The sequence below is a fragment of the Amblyomma maculatum genome, chromosome 4 (assembly GCF_055883805.1).
Source record: "Amblyomma maculatum isolate TAMU_Amacu chromosome 4, ASM5588380v1, whole genome shotgun sequence".
In the NCBI taxonomy this organism is placed as follows: Eukaryota; Metazoa; Arthropoda; class Arachnida; order Ixodida; family Ixodidae; genus Amblyomma; species Amblyomma maculatum.
Genome location: NC_139347.1, coordinates 186779835 through 186793640, shown reverse-complemented (window position 1 = coordinate 186793640; position 13806 = coordinate 186779835). Strand labels below are relative to the sequence as shown.

At 42.6% G+C, this 13806-nt stretch overlaps 1 protein-coding gene across 1 annotated transcript; it reads left to right on the top strand.

Annotated features, from left to right (window-relative positions):
- Positions 1-1258: 1258 nt before the first annotated feature.
- Positions 1259-8729, top strand: LOC146193843 (uncharacterized). The gene is made up of 4 exons (XM_084600624.1): positions 1259-1943; positions 3486-3742; positions 4690-4875; positions 7892-8729. Exons 1-4 carry the CDS (start codon positions 1454-1456, stop codon positions 8726-8728), a joined length of 1770 nt encoding a protein of 589 aa, XP_084456750.1. The 5' UTR covers positions 1259-1453; the 3' UTR covers position 8729.
- Positions 8730-13806: the final 5077 nt, after the last annotated feature.

Here is a 13806-nt window from a genome sequence, read left to right as displayed (position 1 = left end):
ACTTAACTTTGAAGTCATGATCAAGTCGTGGAAATATGACATCAGGTGACTGAAACAAACCACTGCCCAGTAGTAGATGGTAGTAAAGCTTATAGGCTTCCAAAGACCCGTCGAGCGGCGCTGCTGCTTCTGACAGGGAGCGCCATCTCTGACAGAAAAATAGAAACTGGGGATACACGGGTGGCACCGCGTGATTCCGTCTTCTCAACGGCTGGGTCCCGGAAGTTACGTACGCGCCACCATTAAAACAAACACAACAAAAACAAGTAATTGTTTGTTAGCGGTTTGATTATTTATGCTAAATATTTGTATATATTATAAAGTGTGTTTTATAATATATTCAACAGGTTTGAAACTTGATGCTTGCAAACAAAACTTCGCATCGCTCACGCTTGTACTGCCATCTATTGTCAAAATAAAAAGGCGCGGTTTTCAAAGAAAGCAGTCGACGCAGTCATTTCGCGCATTCCGCTCAGTCATTTCGCGCAAACTTACACGAATTTGGCTTTAGGACATGCACATCTACTGAGTGCACGCCGCTGCTTCTGCTGCTTGTTACCACATGTAACTTGTTTTTTGACACGGAACGTTCAAAGTGTGTTAAGATTTAAGAGCGTGTCAAGTGAGAATACTGGATTTGAGCGGCGATTGCCGGTGTCGCCGACTCGGCCGCATGGACGCCGAGTTAGATGAAGCACTTAGCTTCGGCTGGTGCTGTGTGCGCGAAGCTGCAACATCATCTGGAAATGGTATCGTATTGCGCAGCAACATAGACAGCGAAGCAAGTGCGTCAGAGTGGGTAGCACGTTACAGCGCGGCCACAAACACGGCGTGGACCGTGTACAGCGTCAGGAAAGAGGAGAAATGCAAAAGGTAAAGTTACACTTCTCTGTCATGTCCCTTTGCGGAATTTAGATCGCTGAGATCTTTGGTGCTAGAGATTTTGTAGGGTAGTTACATGGAATATTAGTAGTTCGAACGTTTTTCTAGCCCCGGTAAGTATTGTTTCATAGTCCGTTTAGAGATTACAGCTTCTAAATATGATCTTTGCTGGACAGTCATATGCAATAAGGCCGACCACGTTTTGCCCAGAAACCTGATAATTTAGATTAATTACATATGTATACCAATATCTGGCTTACTTCCGGACAGCTAAATTGAAGTAGCCTTGCATTGAAGCCAGCCCACATTCTGTGCTCTCGCATAGTTAACATATCCTGCCAGCACAATGCCTTTGTGTTGAACCCTTCGTGTTCTTCGCTTGTGGTATTATGAAGCAACTGCACTAACAATACAAAAAGCCTGCTGTTGCATATTAATGTGACTTAGTGATGAATATAAAGTTCAGAATAATTAGTAACATGTGTTGGACATAAATGTAAGAAAGCTGTACTATTATTATGTTTGCAGTGTACTGCACCCTAAATTTGTTCTTTTGCTTCCCTATGGCAGGATGGTATGTCACAAAGTGTGGCACTGTCACCTCAGTGAGAGAGGCAAACTCTCAAGCCGACGCAACACAAAGTGCGAGGCCATGATTGATATAAAAGTGAAGCTTGTAAACAAGCGCACAGCGAAGAATGACATCTTCCTTCGCCGAGACCCTCCTCTGTGTGCTGTCATGAAGTTAAGTCTACAGCACAACCATGCAGTTGAGAGTGCAGATGCCCTCCGCCTTCTGCGCTGCAGCAACGAGACTAAGGAGAAGTTTCGGGAATACTTTGCCCAGGGCTTCTCACCCTCAGAAGCCAGGCGTCTACATGAGAGCAGCCTTGCTATAATGGAAGATGCTGCAAGCACATTGCAGCTTGCTAGCGGATCTGTGAATTCCACAAAAAGGACTGTTTATCACCTCTTCGAGGCATGGCAGCGGGAGCACCATGGCACCATTGTTGATCCCTTGACAAAGCTGCAAGAAAAACTGCCGGAGTACTTATCCAAAGGCGAGTTTGCAAATTAATTAATGCCATTGTAATCAACTTACCTTTCATCATGGCACAGAGCCACAGAGGTTGAAGCATATGTAACAATAGTGCACAGACTGAAGTGAAATGTAATGGAAAACAATAGTATGTATGCTTATGAAGCACAATATATGTGCAAAATATATGTTACCTATACTAATAGAACCGAAAAAGAAGAAACTGCAGGAGCATTTGTATCTATTCAGTGAGCTCCCTCATCTGTGGCCAACATGGAAGACCTGGCTGAGACCTATTAAAGCAGAGTTTCACACGTGAGCAATTGTGACCCTAGTGTTAAAAAAATGTGCAGGCTAACGGATATCATTAAAGCAGATAATTTCGTCGGCCACCGGATATATGCATGAAGGTAGCCGTTATATCAGTGAAGTAGTGGGAAGTATGCTTATAAGCAGTAAAAATAGACTCCATCATCTCTGGCTAAGCTATTTCATTCAGCCTCAACAATTCACATTCATTAAATCAATGTCGGTCATAAAATGCAATGAGCTACGGCTTCCGAAAAGGTGCAGTGCATGGTTACAGTAGAGAACAGCAGCATAAGTGACGATTTAAAGAGTACGCAGCCACAACCTTGAGATGTTCTAAATTCTGCAGCACTAAAGAAATGTATATGCAAGTAGAAGTGCCAAACAAACACAAGTGCTTAAACTGACCTTGGAGTTTTATATAAAAAAAATTAATATTCCTAAATAAAAGAAAGGCTAAGCTACAGGATTTGGACTCTATAAATTCCCCACTGGCAGTATCTGAGTAACAAAACATTCTTTAGCAAGCCAATTTAACTTTGATACATTTGATTTGCTGAAGGAAGAAAAGGAATATAGTGGTTTTTGTGTTGAGATACATGGCCATCATTTAAAGTAGCAAGGGATACCCTGTAAGTGAACCTAGGAGTGACCATAAGAGGGAAAATTTGGGACAAGCGTCATTTGGTTTTAGCTCTTAGTAAAAATCTGTTAAATGGCTCTTTCTAGGAATGCTGAGGTCTGAATGGCACCAAAAAATGTGCTGGTTGGTGAAAATTTGCATATAAAACTTTCCCCGCCACTCTGTTCTAACTCATGATGTCTGTGAAAGAAAGTACTCTTGACCACCATTCTAAGATGGATAGGAATGCACCCTAGATTATGGAATCTGTGCCAAAACATTCCTATCCATGGGATGCAGCCTATTAGCGAAATCATTATTTTGGCAAATCAGCAATATTCAGTTTTTGGCCGTTCCAGCTTGTGAAATTCTGATTTTTATTGAGCACAGTCTATTTATCATGATGAAGTAATCTGCCTGCAAAGGTCAATTTCATGTTGTCTTCAAGTGCATATTTCATCAGTGATGCAATAACTGCCTTGAGCTTTGTAGGCCACAGCTGTCTTGTTGTAAGTCGAGGAATAAAATGAATGAATATAAATGAACGCTATTTGCGAAAGCAGGCTCAAAATTTAGTATGTTGTGCCAATATTTGAATATTCTGTGCGGGCATCGACGTGAAGATATGCATAGATGAAGCCACTGGCTGCTGGGCAGTTCTTGTTGTAACTTCGATTATGAGGCGTGCACAGCTTCTACAGTCTGCCTCGGAGATGATCTTCATCGATTCCACGGCATCCTGCGACACGGCAAGAAGCACCGTGACTGTGGTGCTGACTGCCACAGCTGCAGGGGCTGTGCCCATTGCTGTCGTGGTTCACAATGCACAAACCACAGATGGATATGTAGCTGCTTTTGGTCTCCTCAAGAGCAGTTACCCCTTTTTTTTGGTGGGCTCAAGGTGAGCATACAACTTATTCACAGAAAATGTGGTTTGGTTAATTACAACTTAAAAAATACTTGCACTGCAAATCATGTACGTTAATTTAAAAGCATGAAAAATTAAATTAGCAGTTTAAAGGCCAGACCACAAATGATCCAATGCTGGAAAAAGCCAGTTGTTCAACAATTTTTCTTGCATTAGCCAAGATACGCAACAGCTCGGCACAAAGTGCTCAACTAATGTTTCAGTACTGGCCGCTGTCTCCACTTTTGAATAGTGTTGATAACCAAATTGGCATCAAGACAGTACTGGCAATTTGAGATGACCCTATGCAAGTTCTGGTCTTAAATTACATATCAACTTGTCCTTTTCACTGCTACTCTTTTTGTTAGTGATCTCCTCCTCTACAGCAATCCTTTTAACTCTTTTTGTCACAATGTCTGCAAGAGAGAGTGGTATATACCAGTGGTCTCAAACTCATATTAATATGAAGGCTGCACTAAAAAAATGCCATCCCCACTGAGCCAAGAGCTGAAAAATGACAAACACAAATAACAGAAACAATAAAAATAATAACATAAACAAATAGCAACCAAAACGTTGTTCTCAGACTGCTGCTGAGCTAGTTGGTTTGTTACAGATGGAAAGAACTGCAAAAATGAGTAATGAATGCTAAGAGACAAAGACACACATCAGCACGGATTTGCGTGTCTTTTGCCTCTTTGCCACCTGTGTCTCATTTGCACAGTTCTTCCTTTGAGCCAGCTGATGGACCAACATGTGTCCCCTGCAAACAAGGCTCTCAAATTATTCACTTGGCAAATAGATCATTTTAGTATGGTTTCCCATTTGCCGCCCAAATGAAAGGTGTGCATATTTGCAAAAGTACCATTTATGTGCTAACATTGCCTCTACATTATATGCCATTTATGTAACTGTTTTCTGTCTATTAAGAACCCACAGGCATTCATGACGGACAACAGTGCCGCGGAAAAAGCTGCACTTCTGGAAACTTGGCCACAAGCGAGGAAGTTGCTCTGCCATTTTCATGTGGCACAGGCCGAGTGGCGCTGGCTGAGTTTGGCCAAGCATGGAGTAACTGCAGTCCAAAGAAGGCAACTGATGTCAGCATTCCAAAAGGTATCGAAGCCACTTATATTGCGTATAATATTCATATTACTATTCCATACAGTCAAGCCTATTTCTAATGAACCTGATGGTCACATTGTGTTCATTGTATCTGAGCTGCACAGTAAATGGACCTCTAATGTTAAACAACAAGAATATAGTTACAGAAAACTGCCTCTTATTTTTTAAAAGTGGGTTATGCACACACATTTTAATATGCACTTGTCGGTGCATTTTCTAAGCCCTGAAGCATGGTCCTTGCTATGACTCCCACTGCCAATTTCCCCTTGAATTCACTTTACTGAGCTTTGATTTATTGAGTTCTACAAGCCAAAGCTATTTGAGCTATGAGAGGCATTGTAGTAGAGGGCTGTGGACAATTTTGACTACCTGGATTTTCTAACGTGTGCTGCCATCGCACAGTGCTGGAGCATCTTACGATTCGCCTCCACTGAAATGCAGTCACTACAGGTGGGTTTGAACACTGGTCCCTCTGGCTCAGTAGCCAAGCACCCTAAACACTGAGCCACTTCTACAGGGAAGGGATGAGCTGTGTAATAAGGGTGTGAAATGCATTTAAAGTCATTTTGCCACATACATTTAGTGTCATAGACTAACTCTGAGACAAATGTAGGTTTGCATATTGTCACGTGGTGGTGACAATGCTGTGCGCACAAAAGAACAAACAGGCATAGTAGCACTGAAAGCAACTCTTTATTGGGTTGAGCTTCGCTCGTAAAAGAACTACAACTTCGTGGAGTCGATAGCAGCAAACATGCTCGCTGGTGCTCAAAAAGACAATGCCCACTGTGTTTGGCAGCTCCCAATTTAAATTCGACGAAGAAGCATCTAGATAACCTAGCCAAAGGTGATGATGACAACCTGGAAAATATGGAAACAGATGCATGTGGTGGTAAGCATTCTAGACATTTTGACGAATCTTGCGCGGCAAAGAAAATGGTGAAGTCCACTCTTTGCAAAACTGAGTGTGAACAAACAAAGACCACAAGATTATTCAGCATAGTACAAACGAAGTGAACAAAGCGATAAGGTCACATGCTGGTGGCTGTTGAAACCAATAAATAAAGGTAACAATGGTTCGCAGCAATATGCACAGAAAGGTGCCAATGAGATCTACGCATAAATTAATTCTTGAAGTACAATTAAAGAAAGCTTCCTATTTTCCCAAAAATATCTTCGTCACTAACAGTTGGAAGGACTGCTCTACCTGGAGAATTACAGAGGGCAAGACACTTCTCTAGGAGGACCGAACTACTTTCTGCGGGCCACCCCGGGCTACGTGCGTGAAATCTAGTAATAACACCTCGTTTGAGACCAACTATATGTGAGAATGAGTGGCCAAACTGATAGCATTGCCCAGCTTTTTAGGGCACGTCACCCTCGCGGGTTCGTCACCTGTTTTCGTTGTCGGAGCACTGTCCGCAAACGGCTGGCTTTATTATTTTTTTGTTGTGTACTTATTGAAGCTCTGGCACCCAGCTTTCACTGCAACATGGATACATCTATGTATTGCATCATCATCATCTCTGGCACAAGTGGTAGGTTAGTGTGCAGGTCTTGACAGTTTGCTATCTTCAGAGAATCCTGTGAAACATTTTGTTTTCATGGCGCCACAGAGTATGAATAATTCATATTAACTTCACAAGCAACGGTTTTACCTTGGTTAGAGATGTTGGTTTTTATTGATTCAAAAAATAAATGAAATGCTGGTTTCTTAGATAACCCTAGTTTATTTCGCAAAAGTAGTTTTTTATTTTGGAGTGGATGTTTAGGATAGGCTAGTAGCGATAACAGGTTCCATCAGACTGCTTGAGGCCCTGAATCCTGTACGGGAGTGACCCGTACCAAGAGTCAACGCGTGTGGGGTGATTGCAAAAGACAGCTTATTACCAAACCCTGTGCACCAATTTACCACTTGTACCAGCAATGATGCAGTGCAGTGGTGTAACCATTTTGCATGAAGATGCTGCACATTAAATCTTCTGGAGTACACAAAAAGAGAGAAAAAAAACAAGCAAGCAGCATGTACCCAGTTGCTAAGGTTTGGCTTTGCAGTGGCCAGTGCTTAGACAATAAAGGCAGGCAGTGAGCAAGTCCTGAAAGGACAGGCGATGCTATCACTTTGGCCGCACGTCCTCACACACAGTCCATCTCAAACCAGGCATGATCGCCAGACGTTGCGCACATAGCACTGAACAGCCCGAAGCGCACAGTTTAGTCGTTCTAGAGAAGCGTTTTGCCATCTGTACATTTTAATGACCTTTGGTATTGATGACAACAAATATGTAGTGGTGGTGAAAAACTGCATTTCAAAGAAACACTCCAATGGTAGCAACTGCTATCAGTATTTGACGTGACAGTGTCAGTATGAGCATTATGCAATAACATGTGCAAACGTCTGAAACACATTTCTTTTATTAGTGCAAAAGCACTAATTTGCAGGTAAAAACCCTAGCAAAATCATTGAATGCTTGTATGTCCGCTTGTAGTGCTTTCACACTAAAAGAAGAAACTGCTGGAGTGGAGTAGATTTGGTTTGGTTTGTGGGGTTTAACATCCCAATGCGAGTCGGGCTATGAGAGATGCGTAGTGGGAGCCTCTGGAAATTTAGACCACCTCGGGTTTTTTCAGGTTCATTTTTGGTTCAGTAGCCGAGAGTGTGAACCACTAAGCCAGCATTAGGCAGGGGTACACATCTTGCATTTCTTTTGCCTAGATATGCAGGAAACTGCAGCCTGAAAGCAGTGCTTGAACTGAACTCTTGACCATGCTCTGAAATGTCTGACATGTCATGCCATATTACTGCTGTTTTTTGTTGAAACTATCACCAAGTACAACTGGTGTTGGGGAAACATATAATTTTGCACACTAGTGCAGTTGCAATGGCGTTGCATACAAGTATGAATTAAAGTATAAGCGCATTTCAAGGTATCTAGTCTCAAATCTGAAAGAACAGTCAATTTTCAGATATATGTAAGTGCATTTTCCTCTTCCTTCAACCATGCAGATCATGTATGCCAACACACCAGACGAGCTGGAGAAGGCTAAGGAGGACCTCTGCTGCCTCGATCACAAAGACTATGTAGCCCGTGTCCAAACATTTTTGGAGAAAGAAGATGAATGGGTACTGTTCCACAGGCTCACACTAACAACGAGAGGGCATAACACCAATAATTATTCGGAAGCCTCCATTAGAATACTGAAGGACATTATCCTTCAGAGGACAAAGGCATTCAACGCAGTTGCCCTCGTCGAATTTGTTGCAGCGATATGGGAAAAATATTTCCAAAATCGGATCCTGCAGCATGCCAACCACCGAATGGCTCATCATAAGATCTTCTACAACAACCTTTTGAAGAAGCTGCCTGACGAAGCAAAACATTTTGTAACCTGTGAAGAGCCGAATATTTATCAGGTGCCCAGTGGGAAGACAAAAGATGAAAAGGTGTACCAGGTGCTTTCTGATGTTGGAATTTGCACTTGCCGATCTGGCCAGCAAGGTGCATTCTGTAAGCACCAAGCACTCGTGCACCAAATGTTTGGCGGAACTTTCCCAAATGCTCCACTCCTGAGTAAGCAGGCCCGCTATGAACTGGGGAGACTTGCATTAGGTAATGCATGCCCTGAAATTGATTTTTTCGAAGGGCTTCATGAGCAGCAGTCGGAGCCTTGCAGTGTTGCTAGTGTTGCATACTATAATGAAGAAACTCCTCATTATGAAGATTTTGAGTCTTCAGCTGCTGCGCCTTTGGACGAACCTGCTGACGGAACGCTACAACAGCCTTCAGGCAGCCAAAAGAGTCAACCAGAAATCAAGGTTTGCGCTTCATTTCCATTTCCTTAAAAGCAGCGAACTGCCTCAGCCATGATGTAGTTGATTTCACAGAACTGTTGCCGATGTGCTGTAACTGACTTTTTTTAGTGTGTAAGAAATTATCACTTTGAACAGTTTAGAGTATAGCTACTGCCGTTTGTTAACCTAAAATGTAAATGTTTTCAAGTTGCACTTTGTTGGTGTATAGACAAAGAAACTGTGTGCTGTTTGCTTAAAATGAATGGTCCTGAGCTATAACAAGGCACTGTTCCATCCTTTTTGTACCATTTCAGGACATACGAAAGAATGCGTACGGAGAGATGCTGGCAACGTTTCAGGAGCTCGAAGCCCTCGCTCACAATGACCCAGCTTGCCAGATGTATGCGGCCAGCATTACAAAGCGTCTAAAGAAGGTTACTAACAGGCAGGGATTAGCTGAAATCCTGATGACAATAAATGCATCAGTTGGCAGGGCTACGCGGTCAGGGAGCAAAATCGGCGTACAGCCAACCAGCATTGCCAGACGACGTCCTGGCCTCAACAGGGGCTCGAAGCGTGCGCCAGCGGGAAGGCCTTCAAAAGGATCAAGAGCAAAGCGCACAAAGAGGAGTCATTCACTATGCCGCAACATCAATAACGACGAATTGCCTCCAAAATGAAGCCTGTTGGAGTGCTATATGATTAGCAGCAGCACGCACTCCACCCGAAACCAACTGTGACCTGGCGTAGAAAGTACAGGAGAACCTTCAAATGGTTCCAGTTTTGTCTCTGAGCCTAATGTTCAGGAGTTACTGAGACTATGAAGGGTGCCACAATGGAAGGCTCCAGAAATTTTCGACCAACTGGGGTTTTTTACTGTGCACTGACATCACACAGCTCAACCTGCATCTTGAACATTATGAAAAAGAGTGCCGTAACCAGTCAGCAAATGCGGCAGGGCAGTGAATCATGAAGAGCCTCTAGTGTGGAAGTGTTGCTGTGAGGTGATAGCGCGTGGAAGCATACACAGAATAGGTGCTGACACCTACTACCCAGGCAGCACATTTCATCGGCCCAATAATGGGGATTGATTGGGGATTACTGGCCCACAAATGGCCCAATGTTGCCATTGAGCTACCAATAATGTGCAGCCACGCTATACCATAATCATTATTGGCCCAGTGAACTTCACCCATATCCGTTATTGGCATTCAACCGGCTAACAGCGGTCAATAATGCCCATTCATATTGAACAGCTTGCCATTATTGTATACACAATGAGGCAGCCTGGTCATTATTGGCCAACTAGCTGCAATGGTTTGCCGATATCTTCCACACCATGGTATAACCTGGTAAATATTGTCCGGTCAATAACAACGGCTTCTCAATATTGAATATATCTAGGCATACAGTGGTCAATAATGTCCAACCAACTTTGGCAGCTTCCTAACATTGTAATATCTTCGTTTCTAGTGGTCGATATTGTCTAAAGAGCCTTGATGGCTGGCCAGCATTGCACATGTCATGGCATAGCTTGGCTAATAATGTCTGGCCATTATTGTTGCCTCGTCAACATTGAATATATCTTTGAATACATTGGTCAATATTGCCCAACCAGTTTTGGTGGCATCCTAACATTGTATATATCTTGGATTATAGCGGTCAATATTGCCTAATGAGGTCTGATGGCTGGCCAGCATTGCACATATAATGGCATAAATAGGTTAATATTGTCCGGCTATTATGGTTGTCTTGTCAGCAATAAATAAATCCTGGCCTATATTGGTCAATAGTGACCCGCCTGTCATGGCGGCCTTCCAACAATGTATACATATGCATTATATTGTTCAATATTGTTCGATGGACTGTGATGGCTAGCCAGCATTGCACTCTAATGGCATAGGTTGCGCAATAATGTTCTGCCAATATGGATGGCTTGTCAACATTGCATATATCTTGACATAAATTGGTACATATTGTCCCATCAGCTTTGATGGCATCCCAACATTGTATATATCATGGTTTCTAGTGGTCGATATTGTACAACGAGCTTTGATGGCTGGCCACCTTTGCACATTTCAGGCTGCAGCGGGGCTAAAAAAAAACAGCAGAAGCAGCTCTGACCGACACAGACATTTCTAATGCTTGTATCCCAATATGACAGTGTTTTTGGCTAATTTCGTCCCAACTAAATTTTTCGCTGGCCCGGACGTCAGTTTACGTTCAACTGTAGAAGATATTCATACGCCATACGTAATTTGGGCCACCATATATATAACGTTTATTGAGATTAATGTATAGATTGTCCTAAAATCGTTTGACTGAGCTGACCAGACAAAATGCACAGAAGTGCCCATCACGCAAAATGTAGATTATATTTTTCTGAATACATTTTTCGTGATACGCTAATTGTTGTGGATGACCTGCGATTATACTTGACAATTTCGGATGAGAACTCTTTTATTTACGACTGTAGGCACGATGAATTGTTATGTAAAACTCTTCATGTAATATCTTCGACACAATTCCTGCAGACAAGAGGCCCGGATGCCGATCACGCGTGGACGTAGCTAACACAGATAGTGTTCCAAACTTTAGCCAAATGTTGAAAAAATTCTGACAGCACGTGGAATCTACACTGCAGAAATTAGCGAAGGCGAGATTAATGCTACTGCATACGGTGCATCACGTATCATTATCGTTATCAACTAAACGCAGCGTCATTACCATTGATACTGTCATCATTGTCATTATCACTAATTGCAGCGTCATTATCGTCGCTACCCTCATGGTAGACAAGATCCGATGCACAGATATATCCATGCACAGATCCCGAACACATCTCGCGCACAACTCTCGCGCACGGGATTTTGTTCCATGGGCTTTTTTATACGCATACGAGTGCACAAGCATACGCACACGCTCGAGCACACATCTGATCTGACAAGCAAAAGTTTAATAGATGCGTATCCGCGAAAAAAATCCTGCCCAGTCAAGAAACACAAGGTACTCAATGCAAAGAACGCAACAGAACGTGTGTGTCGCTCGAACAAACACCAGGGGTTACGTTTGGATAGTAAACGCAGAAACGATCGAATATATCCGGTGAATCCACATCCTGTAAACGTTTGTCCATGATTGGGAACACGCACGCGTAGCATCATTATTTCCGCCTTTTTTACGTGATGGAAAGAAACCCAACATGTTCAAGCAGAGGTGGGAGAGATCGATCGCGCTAGCCAATCAAACACGCACTGCATGATTCGCCATTACCCTAGCTGTTTCCGGCATTCAGCATAAGCACCGACTATACCACGCCTCAGTACTAGCTGTTCTTATAGACAGATATGTTGGGCTGCTTTCAGGGCCTTCGAGTTCTAATATCTACTACACACAAATTTGTACTGTACTGTTTTGCGCTCTGCTGTGGGCTTCAGCAACAGACAAAGACTGGACGACTTTGGCCATCGGTGCAGAAGCGCATAAAATATTTCAGCTGAAAGAAAAAATACAAGCAACATATATTCTACGCTATGTCTAGCTAATTTACTTGACAAGAAAGAAATCTGAACTGTCCTGGAATGGTTCGTATTCTAATGCGACGTAAATCGCAGACTGCCAAAAAGTTGTGTACATGTAAAAACTAATAAAAAAATCAACAGCACTGCATGGGGCAAGGCAAACAAAAAAAATAAAAATTTAAAACAATTGCCTACAGTGTAATGAATGCGCGCACATGTGTCGCCAGCATATATGGTAACAAAATTGAAATTGCATAATAACAATGTTCTTTACGGAAGTTATTTTTGTTCGAAAGCTGTAATATATGGCTCATAATGATGTATTTGACCACATCGTTCGACAGCGCTCTACTAAGCATTGTTCAGAAACTATTCTTCAAACATTCATTGCCTTATTATCCAACCATATAATCACCGCACCGAAGGCGTTTCCCTTCAGAGAACTAAATAATTATATCCCATCGTGTCAACCAGGCAGCTAATAGCAATTCATATATATTAAAATTTTTCATATATATTTCATATATATTAAAGCAGTTCTTGGGCATTTTTAGAGAACACCACTCTCGAAGAATTTAACACGATTGAGAATTAGGTTTCCTCTCTGAAATATTCTGCCGCTTTCACAAGCGCTGCTTCCGCGGGCTGAAAGATGATTATACCGAGCTACTTTCTGAGGACTACCTTGTCCCAAGTTCGTAGATATAGTTTCAATGTTGACCTTTGCTTTCTTTCTATTTTTTCTTTACAGCCAATTTAGTTCTTCAGATCTTAGCTCGTCGAGTATTTTGTATTTCTTGATGCTTTATATGCCCACGCTTAGTTCTACGCGGATTTTTCCTTGCTTTAAATGTCCACCTGATTTGAAAAAAAAAAAAATAAAAACGAATAACATGGGAGTTTTTAACGTTGAAGTACTCGTAGTTATGGTCGTTTTCGTTTTTCTTTTCCTTAATAGGAATACAGCAAGTATACGGGCTTTTGCATCGCTCAGTTGCGCGTGATGACGTTTCAAGGGCACTCCGTCATGAACAGCGACCTGTGTGGCATGTTTAATAAAAAAATATGTCCATTTGTTCGAACCGAGGACGATTCCATGAAAACTGAAGATTGTTTTACGTATGTGATTATTATTTGAAACACTGAGGTAAAACGGATTTCGCATTAACAAAAAAAAATATAGCGAAATTATCATTCCACTGAAAATGTTACCGAGCCAACAGTCGAGGCGACCAAAGAGCTCCGAACGCACTCCTCGTTGTTTTAGCGAAGCCAAGAGCAAAACTCTGCGCATTTCTCCTCACACGCTTGGCGCAAAGAACATATGGTTTCTATTCTCTCGTCCTTTGGTCGCCTCTCCGCCCGAGGGCCTTCACTAAAGCAATTCTCCAAACCGCTTTCAACTTCCCGTCTTGTAGCCTCTTCTCCCCGTGAAGCAGTCATCGCGGAAGGGCAGCGACCTTCACTGCCCTCTCTTTCCTCCCGGCTAGGTAGGCGTTGCTCACAATGCCCCCCACTCTACTTCCCCTCACTCTTCCCTTCCTTCCCGCCAACTTTCCTGGCCGGCAGCCTCTGGGCTCATGCGGTCCTGCGGGACCTCTTTCATTT

Coding starts and splice junctions, on each gene's coding strand:
- LOC146193843 (XM_084600624.1), top strand. CDS start 1,454: ATGGTATGTCACAAAGTGTGGCACTGTCACCTCAGTGAGAGAGGCAAA. Junction 3,743..4,689: donor GCAGTTACCCCTTTTTTTTG/GTGGGCTCAAGG, acceptor CTGTCTATTAAG/AACCCACAGGCATTCATGAC. Junction 4,876..7,891: donor TGATGTCAGCATTCCAAAAG/GTATCGAAGCCA, acceptor TCAACCATGCAG/ATCATGTATGCCAACACACC.